The 18,072-nt window shown below is 46.0% G+C and overlaps 1 protein-coding gene across 3 annotated transcripts in view; it reads right to left on the bottom strand.

Annotated features, from left to right (window-relative positions):
* Nucleotides 1–18,072, bottom strand: part of CFAP43 (cilia and flagella associated protein 43) — a 108,311-nt gene that overhangs the window by 62,249 nt on the left and 27,990 nt on the right. For all 3 annotated transcript variants that reach the window (XM_056574986.1, XM_056574987.1, XM_056574988.1), the window contains exons 12-14: nt 11,474–11,577; nt 5,706–5,861; nt 3,897–4,066 (exon numbers count right to left, since the gene is read on the bottom strand). In XM_056574986.1, coding sequence (XP_056430961.1) covers nt 3,897–4,066; nt 5,706–5,861; nt 11,474–11,577 — 430 coding nt within the window. The remainder of the gene's footprint in view (nt 1–3,896; nt 4,067–5,705; nt 5,862–11,473; nt 11,578–18,072) is intronic.

The raw sequence follows: 18,072 nt of genomic DNA, 5'->3' as shown, positions 1-18,072 counted from the left end.
CATAATGGCTGACCAGATCCACCTGGAGATGGTCGCCTTAGAAGCAGGAAGCCCCCTATGCTGACCATTGGGAATCACAAACAGCAAGTCACAGTGCCGAAAAGAAGTGACCAACAAATAGGCCTTGAGGGCCCGAACCAGGTCCAACTTATGGAGAGAGCGTTCCCGAGGATAGGAAGGGTTTGGGAAAATGGAGGGGAGAATGATTTCCTCATTCAGGTGGAAGGAGGAAACCACCTTTGGCAGAAAGGAGGGGACTGGACAGAGCACTATTTTATCCCGTTAGGGATGAGAGAGGGAGAATGGCAGAAAAGGGCCGTTGGAAAATAATAGAGAGCGCGGACACCACTTGACCCTTCAAGGAACTGAGTGCCAGACGAGTTTCCAAACTGGCCAGCAGGAAAGACAGGAGGTTAGGGAGAAAAAAACTGTAGGAGACAGAGACCAGGTCTCACACCAGCGAAAGTAAGCCTGCCAGGTATGCTGATAAATCCTGGCTGAAGAGGTCTTACGGGCACGAAGCATGGTGTGAATGACTTCGGCAAAAAAAACCTTGGCCTTCAACACCGCAGTTTCAACCGCCACGCCGTTAAATGCAGCGGAAGTGAATTCAGGTGGCAAAGGGGGCCCTGAGAGAGAAAATCGGACCAATCTGGAAGATGCATGGGAGCGTCCTTGAGGAGGTGGACCACGTGCGCTGCGGCCAATCCGTGGCTATGAGAATCGCGGAGATGCCTTCCACCTTGAGCTTCCGGATCCCCCTGGGAGGAAGAGGAAGCGGAAGGAAGAGATACGGAAGGGAGAAGTCGGACCAAGGGATCACAGGCGTGTCCACAGCAAATGCCAGAGGGCCCTGGGATCTGGCTACAAAGTTGGGAACCTGAAGGTTTCGGCAGGACGCAAACAGGTCCATGTCCGGAGTCCCCCAGTGGGAGAATATCATTGCAAACAACTCCGGATGGAGAGACCACTCCCCAGAGTCCGCTGTGGTGCGACTAAGAGAGCCCGCTTGTTCCCCCCACCGGAATGTGGACTGCCGAAATCGAGGGAAAGTGGCACTCTGCCCAGGCAAGAATCCTGGCTACTTCCACCATCGCCAAAGCACTGTGGGTGCCCCCCTGGTGATTTATGTATGCCACGGCCATGGCATTGTCCATATGGATTCGAACAGGAAAATAGGAATAGGAAAATTGCCCTTAGTTCCAGAACGTTGATTGGGAGACGAGACTCCGGGGAGGACCATTGGCCCTAGACTGTCCTAGTACACCCCTCCCCAGCCCAGGAGACTGGCATCGGTCGTCAAGACCCGCCACTGGAGGGGGAGGAAGGAACGACCCTCCTGGAGAAGAGGGGACTGAAGCCGCCAGAGCAGGGAGTGGCAAACTTGAGGAGACAGCCAGATGGGACGCTATAGAGAAAGGGAAGACTTGTCCCATTGGGACAGGATGGCCAGTAGCAGGGGACGATACCTGAACTGGGCAAAGTGAACTGCCTCCATGGATGCTACAATCCTGCCCAGGACCATCGTGCAGGTTCTGATCTTAACTGGAGTCGTGCGGCGGAGGAGACGGACTCCCTCTTTCAACGCGCGTCTCTTGTCCACCAGAAGCCGAATCCTGGCTGCCGCGGTGTCGAAGTGGAGATTGGATTTGGCTCGGTTGACAATCCAGCCGAAACGCTCCAGGGTTTGGAGAGTGATGTGGAGACTTTCCAGGTTCTCCAACAGGGAGGGAGCCTTGACCATCAGGTCATCCAGATAAGGAAGCACAGAAACATCCCGAGAACTGAGGATGGCGATCACTGCCGTGAGGATTTTTAGTGAAGACTCGAGGAGCCATGGCCAGCCCGAAGGGCATTGCCACGAACTGAAAGTGACCGGCAGGAACTGCAAACCATGAAAAGCAGTGATGAGACGGGAAGATGGGGACATGCAGGTAAGCATCCTGAATGTCCACAGAGGACAGGAACTCGCCCGGGTCCATGTAAAGCCTTCACTGATTTCAGAGATTCGATGCAAAAATGTCGCAGACGCAGGTGGTGATTGAGTAGTTTGAAATCCTGTATAGGACGAACCGTGCCCTCCTTTTTGGGGACCACAAAAAGATTGGAATAGAACCCCGAAAAACACTCCTGAGGGGGAAATGGCACAATCATGCCTTGGAAAAGCAGGTTTTGGAGGGCGGAGTGAAACGCCATATTCAGAGCAGGGGACCTCAGAGGCCATGACTAGAAAAAATGATCTCGGGGAAAAGAACAAAATTCTATCAGTAAACAGGTCATGAGCGAATGGAAAGAGGGCTCGAAGCTTCTTAGAGCCCTGGAATCACTTCTCAGGGTGCTTCCACACTACGTTCAGGAGTTCATCAAACTCAACATGAGAATTGAAGACCTGGGGGGCATCTCGCCCTGTGGAAAGAGAGTACTGGAACTGCCTGGGAAGATCCAGGGTCCTGCAAGTGAAAGGTGTCTCTGACAGCTGATACCAGACTGTCCACCATGTCCGACATACGGGAGATTTCCTCTGAGTCCGAAGGCGGGTCCGACTCTGTGTCATCAAATTCTCCAGGAGACTTGGAACGGACGATATGATCCTTGGAGCGGGACGAGGTGGACCTGGAACCCCGTGGAGGAGACCCTGAGTGGCTCCTGGGGGAACAGCTGCAGGAAAGAGGCCGGCTGCGGGCCAGCAGGAGAGCTGGAGGAAGAGCCACGCCTTTGAGAGGAGGCCAAGCACTCCTTTCTCAGGCGCTTGTGAGGAGAGCACCTGGAAGAGCGTAACTGGGAAGCCGCCAAAGTGTCCTGGACGGATGGCTGCAAGGAGGAACGCTCCATGGCGGTAGCCACCCCCAGCGATACCCGTGCCAAAACGGAGATTGACTGAGAAAGGGCAGAGGCCCACCCTTGAGTGGGCTCAGAGGCCACACACTCCGGCGGACCATCCTGAGGGTCGGTCAAGGGAGGGCTGGGTCGCGCAATAGTGCAGGCAGAACAAGTAGGTTCAGTAGAACTGCCAGGCATCTTGGTTCTGGGTATCAGGTCTGGGGCCACGCTCTTATATGACCCGGAAGAGAAAAGCCTTGCCTCCCCGGCTAAAGACCCCCGGCCCCGTTCCGAACTAGGTAAGAGAAGCTGCGGCTCCGGAGTGAAAGCTCCCGGCCGTCACAGCCACAGAGAGAAATGAATGGCCGCCAGCACTAGAGAAGCCGCAGCTGCACGCTATGGCCGAAAGTGAAAGTAAAAAGGACCCTATGCTGGAACGCACCTAAGCACACTGACTGACACCCAATCTGTGATGGGAGTGATACTTACCACTGAGGATGATATACTCACCCAAGGTGTCTTCAGCCAGTATGGTGCCACGCTGCGTCATGCCAGGCCGCAAGAGGCAGGGCGAGAGGGGACCCGGACCCAGGGTCGACCACCTGAAACTGACTGTTGGCGTGGGGGGTTAACGGAACATTCCATATGTGCCGTGCCCCGACTTTGCAGTGGGAGACCAGGCAGCGCCATGCTCCTGTAATCACAACCTATGAAAATAAAAACGAGAAAAAAATCTAACTGGAGCTAAATTGAAAAAAAGAAAAAGACCAGGTCTGGAGAGCTCCAGACTTTCGTCGGCCTCCTACTGACACTAAGCTAAAACTGATTAGCTCAGAGTCAGTGGGTGGGTATATCCTGCTGGGAGGAGTTGACTTCTTTTTTTCCTAATGCCGCCTCCTAGTGGCAAGCAGCATATACCCACAGTTTCTGCATCCCCCAATGTAGGCGACCGAGAAATACTAGATTTTACATGCATTGACTTTAAAGCCAATGCTGGTCAAAGGAGAAGCTTCTGTTTTTTTGCGGCTAAAAAATACGGTATATGAAATATAGATAAAAATGTAGATGAAATGTACCTTTGGCAGCGCAAACTTGTAAATAAATGAAGAATCACAGCAGTAACCATAGACAGCATTGCCACTGCCTCCCAGAACAGCTGAAAATAGAGGCTGCTCCACCTTGTATTGTTGCTTTTGGATCATGGAGTCTTTAAGCATCCCAAGCTGATCAATGTACTCACTGGGACCTAATACAAAGAAACAAGTCATCACACAATAGAGCATTAGGAGGAGGAGCTTTTGTAATCTTCTGTGTGTCTTATGTCGAATTCAATTGTTTCCTAACCTAAGGGTACGTTCACACATGCCTATTTTCTGCTGCAGATCTGCTGCAGATTGAAGTCAATGGGCAGCAAAACTGCAGCAGATCTGCAGCAAAAATACACACATGTGAGCACACTGTAAGGGTACGGTCTTACGTAGCGCATACGCAGCAAGAAATACACAGCATTCTGCTGCAGAGCAAGAAATACACTGCGTATGATCCGATGAGCATAGACTCAGGGCTTCCCACTGCAGCTCTGTGTGCAGTGAGGTTTGAAAGCAGGGCCGCGCATCAGTTCTGCGCAGTGACCCGCCTCCAAACCTTAATGCTCACACACAGGGCTACGGTGCAGCAGATTTTTCAGTGTGAAATATGTGCTACATATTTGCACCGTACCCTTAAGCTGGATGGGTGATGCAAGTTTGAATGGGGGCCAGCTCTTTGTGGCAGATTTAAATTCTGGCGTGGAGAAACACGTTGCAAGTTCAATAAAAAACATATTGGTATTCTTTTTTCAATCCTTAGGTCACAAACGTTAGTAAAAAAAAAAAAAAGAAATAATATGTATTATTATGGTGTTTAAAGGTAATCTGACAGCAACATCACCTGAATACACAAAATATGTAAATCAGCCTTTTTGCACAATGGAGGTGTTTTTTATGCTGTTCTAGCATGTTTCTCCCACCCCCCTGCCGGCTTTGTGCAAAGAAGGTGGGAGCTGGCATACCCAGCATCCCTGCATTCTTCGCTTCTGCTCCCATGTTCCCGCCCACATCGCACTTACATGGGCAAACTGGGTCTCATGAATATTTATTAAGTGGTTGGCCATATCGAAGCAGAAGGGATGGAGGCAGGGATTCTGGGTTTTCTGACAGCCATCACGCCCCCTCCCATAGACATGAATGAAGGGAGCGTGGCGTGATGTCACGTCCCCAGTTTTCGAAACTGGAGTCGCAGCTCCCAAAAAGAATGCAGGTGTTGCAGGGAGATTGCGGGGGGTCCCAGAGGTGGGCCCCCCGCAATCAGACATCTTATCCCCTATCCTTTGGATAGGGGATAAAATGTTTTTGCCCGGAATAACCCTTTAAGTTTTGTCTTTGAATATTAAAAAAAAATTCTGTGGTACATAGGGCATTTTATGTTTTTCAAAGTCATTTTAAAATTAGTAATGATATTGGGGGGAAACGTAAAAAAAAAAAAATATGTAAATAATTGTCTGTTGTTAAGTTTATTTAGTTATTTAATTATTAGCACAAAATGCCATGAAAAAAGTTTATGCGTCCTTTTTGTTACGGTTAGATGGTTTTTCTCTCATGCAGTGGTACAGTTGTCATGCTGCTACATACTTTGCAAGTCTATGGGCAGTGTGCAAATGATTACCATGAGCAGACAGATATCATCTCAGCTCTTTAACTATACTATATCCCTGGCAGGGAAGAGAGTGGTGCTGCTGTATAAATGTGGCACTCTGTTTGCTAGGTCCTTTGACGCTGTGTCTTTACAAAGGTAAGAAGAACGTTTTAAATTCAAATACCATTTATTGTAGTTTTACATGCTCTTACGTTGCAAAAGTTTCAGAGCCAGAGAAAACAATTCAAGCTGGGTGCCTCCTTCCTCTTCTTCCTTCTCCCCGGAGGGGCACACAAGTGCCAGGGCTTTAACATGATGAGACTCCAATGAGCTTAGTAATGACAATGACAGAATATCTCCGCCAACCACTGAAAACAAGAGAAAACAAGATTCACATGAAACCTCAAAATGATTGTGAATTATTGCTTTTTGTTTTCAATCATGAACAACCTGGACCCTTCGTAAATAAAGCTTTTTGAGCAAAGGTAAAGATGATAAGTATCTATGTTCACAAAGTATGTTCACAGATTGTCATTGTCAATTTTTTCAAGACCCATTTTTCACGTGCATAGGAGCAATGCTCAGTTTCAGGTTGCGTACACTATACACTGGGATGTGCTTTATTTTACACACACATTAACATAATTCACACCAGGAGTTAGCATAGATTTAAAGGGGTTTTCCAGGATTTTTTTTTATTTGACTATGCTACAGGGGCTGTAAAGTTAGTGTAGTTCATAATATAGTGTTTGTACCTGTGTGTGACGGTTTTCTCACAATTCTTCTGTGATTTTCACCCCAACATATATTTATTAACAGCATACAAAATGACTGTTGTCTCAGATTTTACCTTACATCACTAGTCAGCTGATGACAGGGAGCCTGTCTGCTTCAATGGGAGGAGCAATCGCTTGGTGGAAGAAAGATCAATCTACAACCAATGCAACAGCTGTAGGCACCCTGATTGAAAACCACAGGTCTTTGAATGGATGCAGCTCATTTATGTTTCAATGGGTGGGGTGGGACAAGAAGAACCGAAAGGAAAATTAAAGGTAGAGTGTTATCACATTACAGAATATATTAAAAAATGCACAGGGGGGAAAAAAGAAAATAATGAGTACATTATATAAAATGCTAGGTCAGAAGGGTTGGGAGGACGTAGTAAAACGAATAGGACAGGCATTTGAAATAGGTGGAATTTTAGAAGAAGAGTGGAAACTGGCGTTAAAGAATATTAGAAGAACAACGATTAATGCAAATAATAGGGTTTCTTTCTTGATGTTAGTATATCGGGTACAGTACTCACCTCAATTTCTTTATAAAATTAATTTCAGGGAAAATGCACAATGCCCCAAGTGTGGGTCCGGGGGAGGTAATTGGTTACACATGATATGGAATTGAACGAAGTTGCAAAAATTTTGGAGTGCGGTTTTTGAAACTATTAATGATAGAATATGTGTGGTATTGTTCTTTGAACCTAAGGTCGCAATTTATGGATTAGAGATAGCGGGAACTAAGCATACAGATCTTATACTTGGAGTATTAGGAGTGGCAAAGAATTTGATTCTCAGGAAATTGTTGGCCCCAGCGGCTCCTTCAAGGGAAGAATGGTTGGCATGTGTAATTAAGGTTAGAACTTATGAGTTGTTGCTGTTTAAGAACAGTGAAAGAAATAAAAAAAAATCGAGAATAAATGGCTACCCTGGGAGAAAGGAGATGAAAAGGAGAAAAGAGTATGAGAGGAGGAGGGAAAGGAAGCAAGACAATGATTTTTGGGCAGGCTGTCTTAAGGGGAGGGAGGAAAGGGGGGGAGGGGGGTTTGGTATTGATAACGCTGAAAGTAATAATGGATTTTGTATGCATTGAAATTTATAAAATAAAAAAATTATAAAAAAAGAAAAAAAGGTCTGGAAGGAGGGAGCCCTCTTCCCGTGAAGGCGCCCGGCTGGACCATTTGTTGGTACCCTTTGGTGGCACCAGAGGTCCGCATAACCCGAAGGAGGACGTACGACGGAAAGCGGTCCTGTGAGCCTTATTCAGAGGTAATAAAGAACTCTTTTCCGCCCGTCGCCTCACTTCCTGAAGGAGGCGTCCACATTCCAGGCAGCTTGTGGCAAAGGCAGCCCAGTGGCTGCGCATGGAAGCAGAACACAGAAAATCTCCAGCTGCGGAGCATCGGAGAGCTAGATTAAATAAATTCTCCAGAGGGATCTTGAAGACTACCCTGGCGGAGATGGAAGACCATACTGAAAGGGCCCTTGACACCCAGGCCGAAGCAAAAGCAGGAAGATCCTGCTGTCTAAAAGGCAAAGTTTGCTAAAGTCTCCACCTTCATGTCCGCTGGATCCTTGAAGGCAGCATCAGCCAACGGCCAGGTAGGTGCCTTAGAGAGGCGGGAGACCGGCAGATCCACAGTTGGAGAGGAGGTCCATCGAGCAATGAGGTCCTTGGCGAAAGGATAGCGCACTTGAACCATCTTTGTTTCCTGAAACATCTTGTCAGGGTGCCTCCAGGCGGATACCAGCAGGGCGTAAAATTCAGCGTGAGAGCTGAAGGTCTTGGGTGCCGGTCAGGCACGAAAAAAGAAGACTTCTGGAGCCACGTCCGAAGTTCCTGGGTCCTTTAGATGGAAGGTGTCTCTTATGGGCAAAACCAATGAGTACACCACATCAGGCATCGTGCGTTCCTTTGATTCGGAAACTTCATCCACAAGTTCTCCAGGTGAATGGGAACGAGGTGAGGCAGCCCTGGAAGAGGTCGGGCATGATGAGAGGAAACTTCTGGACCACGTCCGAAGTTCCTGGGTCCTCTAGATGGAAGGTGTCTCTTATGGCCGAGACCAATGAGTGCACCATGTCCGACATATCCGAGCAGTCCTCTGAAACAGAGGCCGACTCGGAACTTCATCCACAAGTTCTCCAGGGGAATGGGAACGTGTGAGGCAGCCCTGGAAGAGGGGGAGACTGACCAGGTATGCGGGTCTGGAGAGCCACAGCGGCGACCATGGGAGCGTCCTCTAGGGAAGCGACGCTTGCTACGGGGCGGAGTAACGGGGCGATGCCTGTAAGGAGAGCACCCTTGCATGCCAGAAGACTCGGATGATGAGTCAAATGAAAAACACCCTTATGACGCTGCGAGAGCGTTAGTATAGGGGGAGAGCAGGACCCTCCGGAGGGCCAGGGGGGCCTCTCCAATGCAGTCACCACATAACGGGAGATCTGAGCCAAGTCAGATATAGACTGGGGGAGGGAGAGAACCCAGACTGGAGGGGCGGCCGAACCCACCGGGTCTGGAAGACAACCGGGGTAGAATAGCAGGGGGGTCTGGGGGAGCAGTGGAGCAGGCAGAACAAGTGGTTCAGCAGAACCCGACAATTTTAGTTACAGCTTTTACAGATGTAATGAGTGGCTAACACTCCAGTTAACTGTTTAGAGGGAGGAACAGTTCTGGGTACGGACATAGTAAAGAATAAGTATCTCACCCAAGTCTGTGTCCCCAGGGCAGCTGCTGTGAGGAAGACTCCGCTCTAGGTCAGTCAGAGAGGAGAGAAATGCCGGCCAAGAGAGGGGCGTACTAGGAGCAGGGCACCTGATTGGCCCCTGCCACCCATATGCGCGCACACAGCGCTGATTGGTGGCCAGTTCGTGCCATGCAGAAGCTCTGGCAGCCCTGGTGGGCGGAGCTAAAGCACACTGGCCGCCGAAGAACAAAGAGAAATATTAATGGCGCCCGCTCCCTGCTCCAAGCGCACATGCGAATGCATATGCGCTCGCGGGGAACGGAACGAGCGAAGGCGCCGCCGGCAGCCGCCGCTGCCGAAAGTGAAAGTAAGACGGGCGTAATGTGCGCCCGCAGAGAATAAAAAGTTACGGTGCGGCTGCCGAAGGGAGCCACATTAATAACAGTATCCCACACACAAGTGTGTAATAAACTGTGCCCCACACATAAGTGGCCAGAGCACATAAGTGGCCAAGTGAGATAAACTGTGCCCCACATATAAGTGGCCAGTGAGATAAACTGTGCCCCACACATTTCACTGCTCACCCCAGAAATAAAGAATAACCCGTGTCCAGTCCACCCCTCAGTAAAAGTGGGCCAAAAACTGAGGGTCTCCAGAGGTTGCAAATCCGCACCTGAGGAAAAAAGGGGGGGAAATACTCACCTCAGTCAGAAGAACTTACCTCATGAAGTCTTCCTATGAAGTCTTCAGCCAGCATTGTCACCTGCAGCAAGCCAAGCTCAAAGCGAGGCGAACAGGGAGGTAGGGGGCCCGGACTCATGAGGTACAACCCCAGGCGCTGACCGTTGGCGTGAGGGGGTTAACAGTACATCCAAGATGCCTGCCCCCTCAATCGCAATGGGGAAACAGTAAACCGCAGTTCCTGAGTCCCCACATGAAAACAGGAAAGAAAACGGAATAAAAAACGAACACATCCCTAAATCTAGGAAAATAATAAAACATAACACCTGGTCTGGAGAGAACTCCAGACCATGTCTACCTCCTTAAGACACTAAGCTAAAACTGATTACCTCAGGTGCCTGTGGGCGGGAATACCCTGCTGGGAGGGGCCGACTTTTCTTGTTGCCATAGTGTCAAGCCTCCTAGAGACAGCAGAATATACCCATGGTCTGTGTCCCCCAATGGAGCCGATAGAGAAATCACCTTATGGTAGATAACCCCTTTAAGATTTTGTATAGGGGATAAGATTTTTAGCAACGGATAACCCGCCTAAGGATTTGGTACATCCTAAACCAGCACTCTTTTCATCCTGATCGTGGTAAGAAATGCCGGTCTTGATAAGTTTCCTCCTTAAATGGCAATATTTGTCTACAGTTTGAGAGGGGTTTTGCAGTAAAGTGCCATTGAAGTAAATGGAGCCAAGTTTTAATACCACATACAACTAGGGTGACCACGTGTCCCGGATCGCCCGGGACAGTCCAGCATTTGGAGAGTCTGTCCCGGGTCCCGGTCACCCTCATTCCGGGACAATGCAGTGCCCGTGAGCCGCCGTCCGCCGACCGTGGGGGAAGAGGAAGCCCCGTCCCCGTAGCTGCTGGAGAGCGGAAGCCGCGGATATGATCTGTACTCCGGCGTATAGGGGGCGCTGCAGCCACAGGTGTGTGTGATCCGTCCACCCCACTTCTTTGTGCTGTATACACAGGGAACATGACAGATGTGTAGTGCGCACTATCCTTGTGCCCCAGGTTTTTATTATACAGGAGGTGGTCTGTGTGTATATAGAGGGGGCAGTAGTATACAGGGGGTGGTGTGTAAATAGAGGGGGCACTATTATAAAGGGTGTGGTGTGTGTATATAGAGGGGGCACTATTATACAGGAGGTGGTGTGTGTATGTAAAGGGGGCACTAGTATACAGGGGGTGGTGTGTGTGTGTGTATAGAGGGGGGCACTGTTCTTTAATGCAACTTGTTTTGTTTTCTATTTCTTCAGAGATATCTAAGTAGCCAGATAAAGTGTGCAGAAATGCTGAAAAATGCACAGGCAGATATGTTTTTGCCAGTCTCACGTATAAGTTTGACAAAATGCACTTGTGAAAGTAAGTGTCCCTGAATGGCAGTTAGGAAATGTGGTCACCCTACATACAACCTTTCAGACAGGTGTAGTGCTTATGGATCATAGGGTTTTTATGGAAGAAATTAGCTCTGTTTATCTATTACAGGATAAATACTTATGACCATGCCTGACAAACAGACCCAAGAAGTCTGGAAATATTGCTGTTTAAAATTATTTATTTTATTTCTGTTAACCAATAAATGGAATTATTATCTTGAAGACCATCATTTTGTTTCCCTTATTGAGAACAATAAGATTATTGCATAACTGGTTAACATGGTCCAAAATGTACCATGTTTTTGTCCATACTCTTCATCACCTTGGTAAATGTGATCATGTTCCTATCTATGTTTGAAGTAAACTCAATATTTAGCATTATGACACAGCTGTAAAATCTATTCTATTACCTGTGTATCCAAGAACCTGGAATGAACTTGATGGTCTTGCATCCAGAATAAATATGTGTCCATCTGCAGCTCCGGTCACAAGAACGTTTCCTTTCTGATCAAAGCTAATGAAAAGAAAAACAGGAAAGAAAAAAAGAACAACTACAGTATATATTGCATACAAAATCATCAACACAAAATTTTCAGACAGCCAGAGTTTAACTAAGGGCCCTATTACATGGGCCAATCTTGTAGACAGGGCCGGCCCTACCATGGGTCCCGGTGGGACCATTGGTTCAAGGCGGCACTTTTCAGGGGCGAAACTTTGCTGACCCTTTTTTTTTTTTGCCACCCAGGTCCATGGTCAGGCTGGCATTTTAAGATAGTGAGCCTGCAGCCGGCCCTGTGTCTGATGAGGGGACGTCGCAAATGTGATGTTCCTCCGCAGACCCGCGCAGGAGGACGTCAGTTATGTCACTTGTCAGGCCGCCCCCGGAGAGAAGAAGTGATGCTACCTAATGTGGGGAAACTATGCTAACTAATGTGGGGAAACTATGCTACCTAATGTGGGGAAACTATGCTACATAATGTGGGGAAACTATACTGCCTAATGTGGGGAAACTTTGCTTCCTAATGTGGAGAAACTATACTACCTAAATTGGGGAAACTATGCTACCTAATGTGGGGAAACTATGCTACCTAATGTGGGGAAACTATGCTACCTAATGTGGAGAAACTATGCTATCTAATGTGTGGAAACTATGCTACCTAATGTGAGGAAACTATGCTACCTAATGTGGGGAAATTGCTATACCTAATGTGGGGAAACTATGCTGCCTATCTAATGTGGGGAAACTATGCTGCATATCTAATGTAGGGAAACTATACTGCCTATCTAATGTGGGAAAACTAGGCTGCCTATCTAATGTGGAGAAACTATGCTGCCTATTTCATGTGGGGAAACTATGCTACCTATCTAATGTGGAAAACTATGCTGTCTACCTAATGTGAGGAAACTATGCTACCACCATGCCACTTAATGTGGAGAAACTATGCTACCTAATGTGGGGAAACTATACTATCCAATGTGGGGAAACTATGCTTCCTATCTAATGTAGGGAAACTATGCTGCCTATCTAATGTGGGTAAACTATGCTGCCTATCTAATGTAGGGAAACTATGCTACCTATTTCATGTGGGGAAACTATGCTACCTATCTAATGTAGGGAAGCTATGCTACCTATCTAATGTGGGGACACTGTGCTGCCTATCTAATGTAGGGAAACTATGCTACCTATTTCATGTGGGGAAACTATACTACCTATCTAATGTGGGGGAACTATGCTGCCTGTCTATTGTGGGGAAACTATGCTGCCTATCTAATGTAGGGAAACTAGGCTACCTATTTCATGTGGGGAAACTATGCTGCCTACCTAATGTGGGGAAACTATGCTGCCTACCTAATGTGAGGAAACTATGCTACCACTATGCCACTTAATGTGAGGAAATTATGCTACCTAATGTGGGGAAACTGTGCTGCCAATCTAATGTAGGGAAACTATGCTACCTATTTCATGTGGGGAAACTATACTACCTATCTAATGTGGGGGAACTATGCTGCCTATCTATTGTGGGAAAACTATGCTGCTTATCTAATGTAGGGAAACTAGGCTGCCTATCTAATGTGGGGAAACTATGCTGCCTATCTAATGTGGGGAAACTGTGCAGTCTATCTAATGTAGGGAAACTATGCTGCCTATCTAATGTGGGGAAACTGTGCTGCCTATCTAATGTGGGGAAACTGTGCTGCCTATCTAATGTAGGGAAACTATGCTATCTATTTCATGTGAGGAAACTATACTACCTATCTAATGTGGGGGAACTATGCTGCCTATCTATTGTGGGGAAACTATGCTGCTTATCTAATGTAGGGAAACTAGGCTACCTATTTCATGTGGGGAAACTATACTGCCTACCTAATGTGAGGAAACTATGCTACCACTATGCCACTTAATGTGGGGAAACTATGCTACCTAATGTGGGGAAACTATGCTATCTCATGTAGGGAAACGATGCTGCCTATCTAATGTGGGGAAACAATGCTGCATATCTAATGTGGGGAAACTATGCTGCCTATCTAATGTGGGAAAACTATCCTGTGTTATGTTATGCGCTCCGGCCACACATGCTGGCCATGAGCGCATGGTCCCCTTACCTTCTGCTGCCGACGGGGCTGGGACTTGCATCGCGGGACGCTCCCGCATGTAAGCCCTAGTTCGTCACTCTTCGGGTGTTTCTCCTGCCTCTGCCTCTCTGCTCCGGCGTGCCTGTCCCCATCCCCTAGGGAGTGCGAGCGCCGGAGCTTTAAGATTTAAAGGGCCAGTACGCTCATAATTTTTTATTTTTTTTCTCTCCTCTTTTCCTTAGATTGTGTCAACTCTTAAGTTATTAGTTTGGAACGTGCGGGGTATGTCCGATAAGATAAAGAAGTGTGCTATATTTGACTCTATTCAGAGACATCTCCCCGCAATAATTTGCTTAGTAGAAACAGATAGATCAAGGGAGGAAAACACCTTACAGAGGAGATGGGCTAAGAAGGAATTCCATTCTCAACTATCCACTCATTCCTCTAGGGTATCACTATACATCCATAGGAAGGCTCCATTCAAAACAAAAAATTTCAAGAATGATAGATACGGTAGATACATATTTTTGTATGGAATATGGGAAGGCAGGCTTATCATCCTGGCATTTGTTTATATCACTCCACCCTTTAGGTTAGACATATTAAAAGAGCTAGTGACGTATAGTGAGAGTAAACTTCACGCGGCCCTGTGGATAGTTGGAGATATGAATAATGTAATGGATCCCAGCCGTGATAGATTCAAGTTAGGTAAGGTAATTAGTGGAAAGAATACTGCATTATCAAGATATTGCAGAGAGATGAGCTGGGTGGATGGATGGCGTAAACTTAACCCAGGGGCCAGGCAATATTCTTGCTTTAGTACCTCATATAATACCGCCTCTCAAATAGATTTATGCCTCTGTGATAGGAATGCTTTGATTTGGACTAGTAGGATTCTATATAAGCCCAAATCCATTTCTGATCATTGTCCAGTGGTGGTTGAGATTGGTGGTGGTGATAGATATAAAAAGAAATCGGAGTTCCGTCTCAACCCCCACTGGATAAAATTGGTGGGGGATCATGATTGGTTTATGGGAAATAAACCAAAATGAAGGCATACTTGAGGGGTCTATATATAGGGCAGATTGGTAAAAAAGAAAAGAGTACGTCCAAGAAGAAACAAAATTAAGTAATAGAGTGACTGTATTAGAATCTGAGATAGAAGGGAATAATGGAGGTGATAAGTTAGTAGAACTTAAGATGGCCCAAGAAGAGTTTAAGGAATACCTCCTAAAAAAAAGCGCAGAACAAACTGTTCTTTTCGGGACAACACAACTTTTTTTTAAAAGGTAAATCTAATAAAACATTAGCAAACTTACTTAAGAATCAGGGAGATTATAGCTGCATCGTGGCCCTTAGGGGGGAGGACAGGAAGATTACAACAGATAGAGACGAGATTGCTGGTATGATCAATACTTTTTTTCCAGCTTATATACCTCCAATAATATCAATAGGGGGGAAGTAGTGGAATTTCTAAAAGGAATAAATATTCCAGGTATAACAAAAGAGTTGAGGGACTCTTTGGAGGAACCCTTTTCACTCCTAGAAATAGAGGAGGCCCTTGCGACTATCAAGGGGAATACATCCCCTGCTACGATGGTATTCCATTTCAGATTTATAGGAACTTCTCATCCTTTCTACTTCCAAAGTTACTGGGGACAATTAATGAATCCTGGAGAGGGGGCACCCTGCCTAAGTCTATGTGTGAGGCAAACATTACTTTGATTAGGAAAAAGGATAAAGACCCGCTAGAATTGAGTTGATATCGCCCCATCTCGCTGCTGAATACTGATATAAAAATAATAGCAAAAGTATTGGCGAAAAGATTGGGGAAAGTTGTGGAGGTTGTTGTAGGGAGGGAGCAAGGCGGTTTTGTGCCCGGAAGAACTGTTGATGATAATATCCATCAGGTGTACGAGGCAATCAGAGTTGCTCTAGTGGTCCCCGCTCCATCCTGATGTTGGACGCTACCAAAGCCTTCGACAGGGTGGAGTGGGAATACCTGTGGGAGGTCTTGAGGAGGGTGGGGGTGGGCCCGAACTTTTTGAGTTATATTCAATTATTGTATACGAAACCGGAGGCGAGATTAGTGGTAGACAGAGTTCCTGCTTACCCATTTAAACTAACTAGAGGCACTAGGCAGGGGTGCCCCCTCTCACCTTTATTATTTTTAATGTATATTGAGCCACTAGCAGCTTTAATAAGGAGTACCAATATGTATGAAGGCTTTGGAGTAAATGGAAAAGAAAATAAGATATTAATATTTGCAGACGATATTCTCCTTTTCGTAACAAATCCGCAAGAAAAAATTCAGCATATTATGAAGATATTTGATGAAATCGCCCCATTATCTGGTTTAGAAATAAATTGGAGTAAGTCCATTTTGTTACCTCTAGATGAAGATCTAGGGGGTATGGACAGCAGATTAAAGGTATTGAAAAATACTGAATCCTTTTTATATCTGGGAGTTAAAATAGCAGCTGAAAATGATAAGTTTGTAGTTAATAATCTACGGCCCCTCGTTAATAACTTAGAGAAGAGAATCGGAGTCTGGAATAAAATGCCATTCTCAATGTCAGAAAGGATGGCCATAATTAGGATAGTGAGCCTTCCCCAGATTCTGTTTTTCCTTAGAGCCTCCCCAATGTGGATTGGGAATTCCTGGTTTCAAAAATTGGAAGTAATGCTGGGTAAATTTTTCGATTAAAATACAGACGTTTCGTGGCATCACGTGATGGGGGAGGAATGGGGTTACCTAATTTCCTTATTTATTATTTAGTATCACAGTTAGTTAGAATCATAAATTGGAAGGAATCTAGATATCTGAATATGGTGGTAGAGGGTAAAAAAAAAAGACAATATATATGATGTGTTAGAATTAGAGGATTACGTTGAGGATCGATGGGATAATAGTATTTTGATGATCAAATTTTAAAAAAGTGTGGAATAAGTTAAAAAAACATGTTGCACATAAACCACAGTATGGGATTCACGCCACTATGGGGGAACAAAAAATGTAGGGAATTGATACATTGCGAATCAAGTTTTTGGGATAGTAAGGGTATAAGGCTGGGTTCACACTACGTTTTCTCCCATACGGGAGCGCATACGGCAGGGGGGAGCTAAAACCTCGCGCTCCCGTATGCCTTCGTATGCGCTCCCGTATGTCATTCATTTCAATGAGCCGGCCGGAGTGAAACGTTCGGTCCGGTCGGCTCATTTTTGCGCCATAAGCGCTTTTACGACCGGACCTCAAACCGTGCACCCCTGCCTAGTGCCTCTAGTTAGTTTAAATGGGTAAGCAGGAACTCTGTCTACCACTACTCTCGCCTCCGGTTTCGTATACAATAATTGAATATAACTCAAAAAGTTCGGGCCCACCCCCACCCTCCTCAAGACCTCCCACAGGTATTCCCACTCCACCCTGTTGAAGGCTTTGGTAGCGTCCAACGTCAGGATGGAGCGGGGACCACTAGAGCAACTCTGATTGCCTCGTACACCTGATGGATATTATCATGTTTGATAAAGGTCAATTATTCTCATTTAACCATTTTAAAATGTCGAATGGTATAGAAGATACGGATTGGTTATACTTTTGGCAGATTAGGCACGCAGTTCACAACACAGTAGATAAGGAAATTTATTTAGCTCAAAGGCATAAGGTAATAGAGGTAATGAGACAAATAGAATATTTTAAGAGAAACGGGATTTCCACCCTATATAAATGTCTGAATAACACATTGGGAAATGTGGGAATTGATAGGATTAAGACAAAGTGGGTTGACAAGGTGGGGCATATACCAGAGGAAAGCTGGGAAATTATAACTCAGAATATTGGGAAGGTATCGTGTAGTATGGAACATAAAATTGTACAATTTAAGCTGGTCCATATGGCTCATTATTCCGCATCCGATTTATATAGGATGGGGGTGAAAGATTCAGCACAATGTGTGAAGTGTGGGGCAGAAAAGGCGGACTATATACACAGCCTCTGGCTATGTAATAAAATATCTGGATTTTGGGAATCCGTAATTTGTGAGATTGAGAATAAAATACCGGTGGTGGTGCCTCGTGCAATTGAATTTATTTTACTTGGTGCTATAGGAAATATGAGTAAATACGAGTATATATTACATAGGGTTCTCTTTTTTGCAAGATTGGTAATCTTAAGAAATTGGATATCCCCTGAAGGGCCAAGGCTAGAAGAGTGGAGAGATGGGCTAAGCAACATGAAAAATAGGGAGTTTAGATGGATTCGGAGCAAGAGAGGAAGAAAATTATGGAATAAGATTTGGATATTTTGGTAAAAATAATTTTTTTTTCTCCTCCTCCCTGGACCAGGGATTTGGGTGGGGGGAGGGATGGGGTAGAATAGTAAATGTTTATTATTTAAATCTGTATTCGCATCTGTCTCTTTTTTTTTTTTGGGATGATT

Source organism: Hyla sarda, chromosome 4 (genome assembly GCF_029499605.1).
Source record: "Hyla sarda isolate aHylSar1 chromosome 4, aHylSar1.hap1, whole genome shotgun sequence".
In the NCBI taxonomy this organism is placed as follows: Eukaryota; Metazoa; Chordata; class Amphibia; order Anura; family Hylidae; genus Hyla; species Hyla sarda.
Note: the sequence above shows the minus strand (reverse complement) of the source record. Positions and strands in the feature narration are given on the sequence as shown.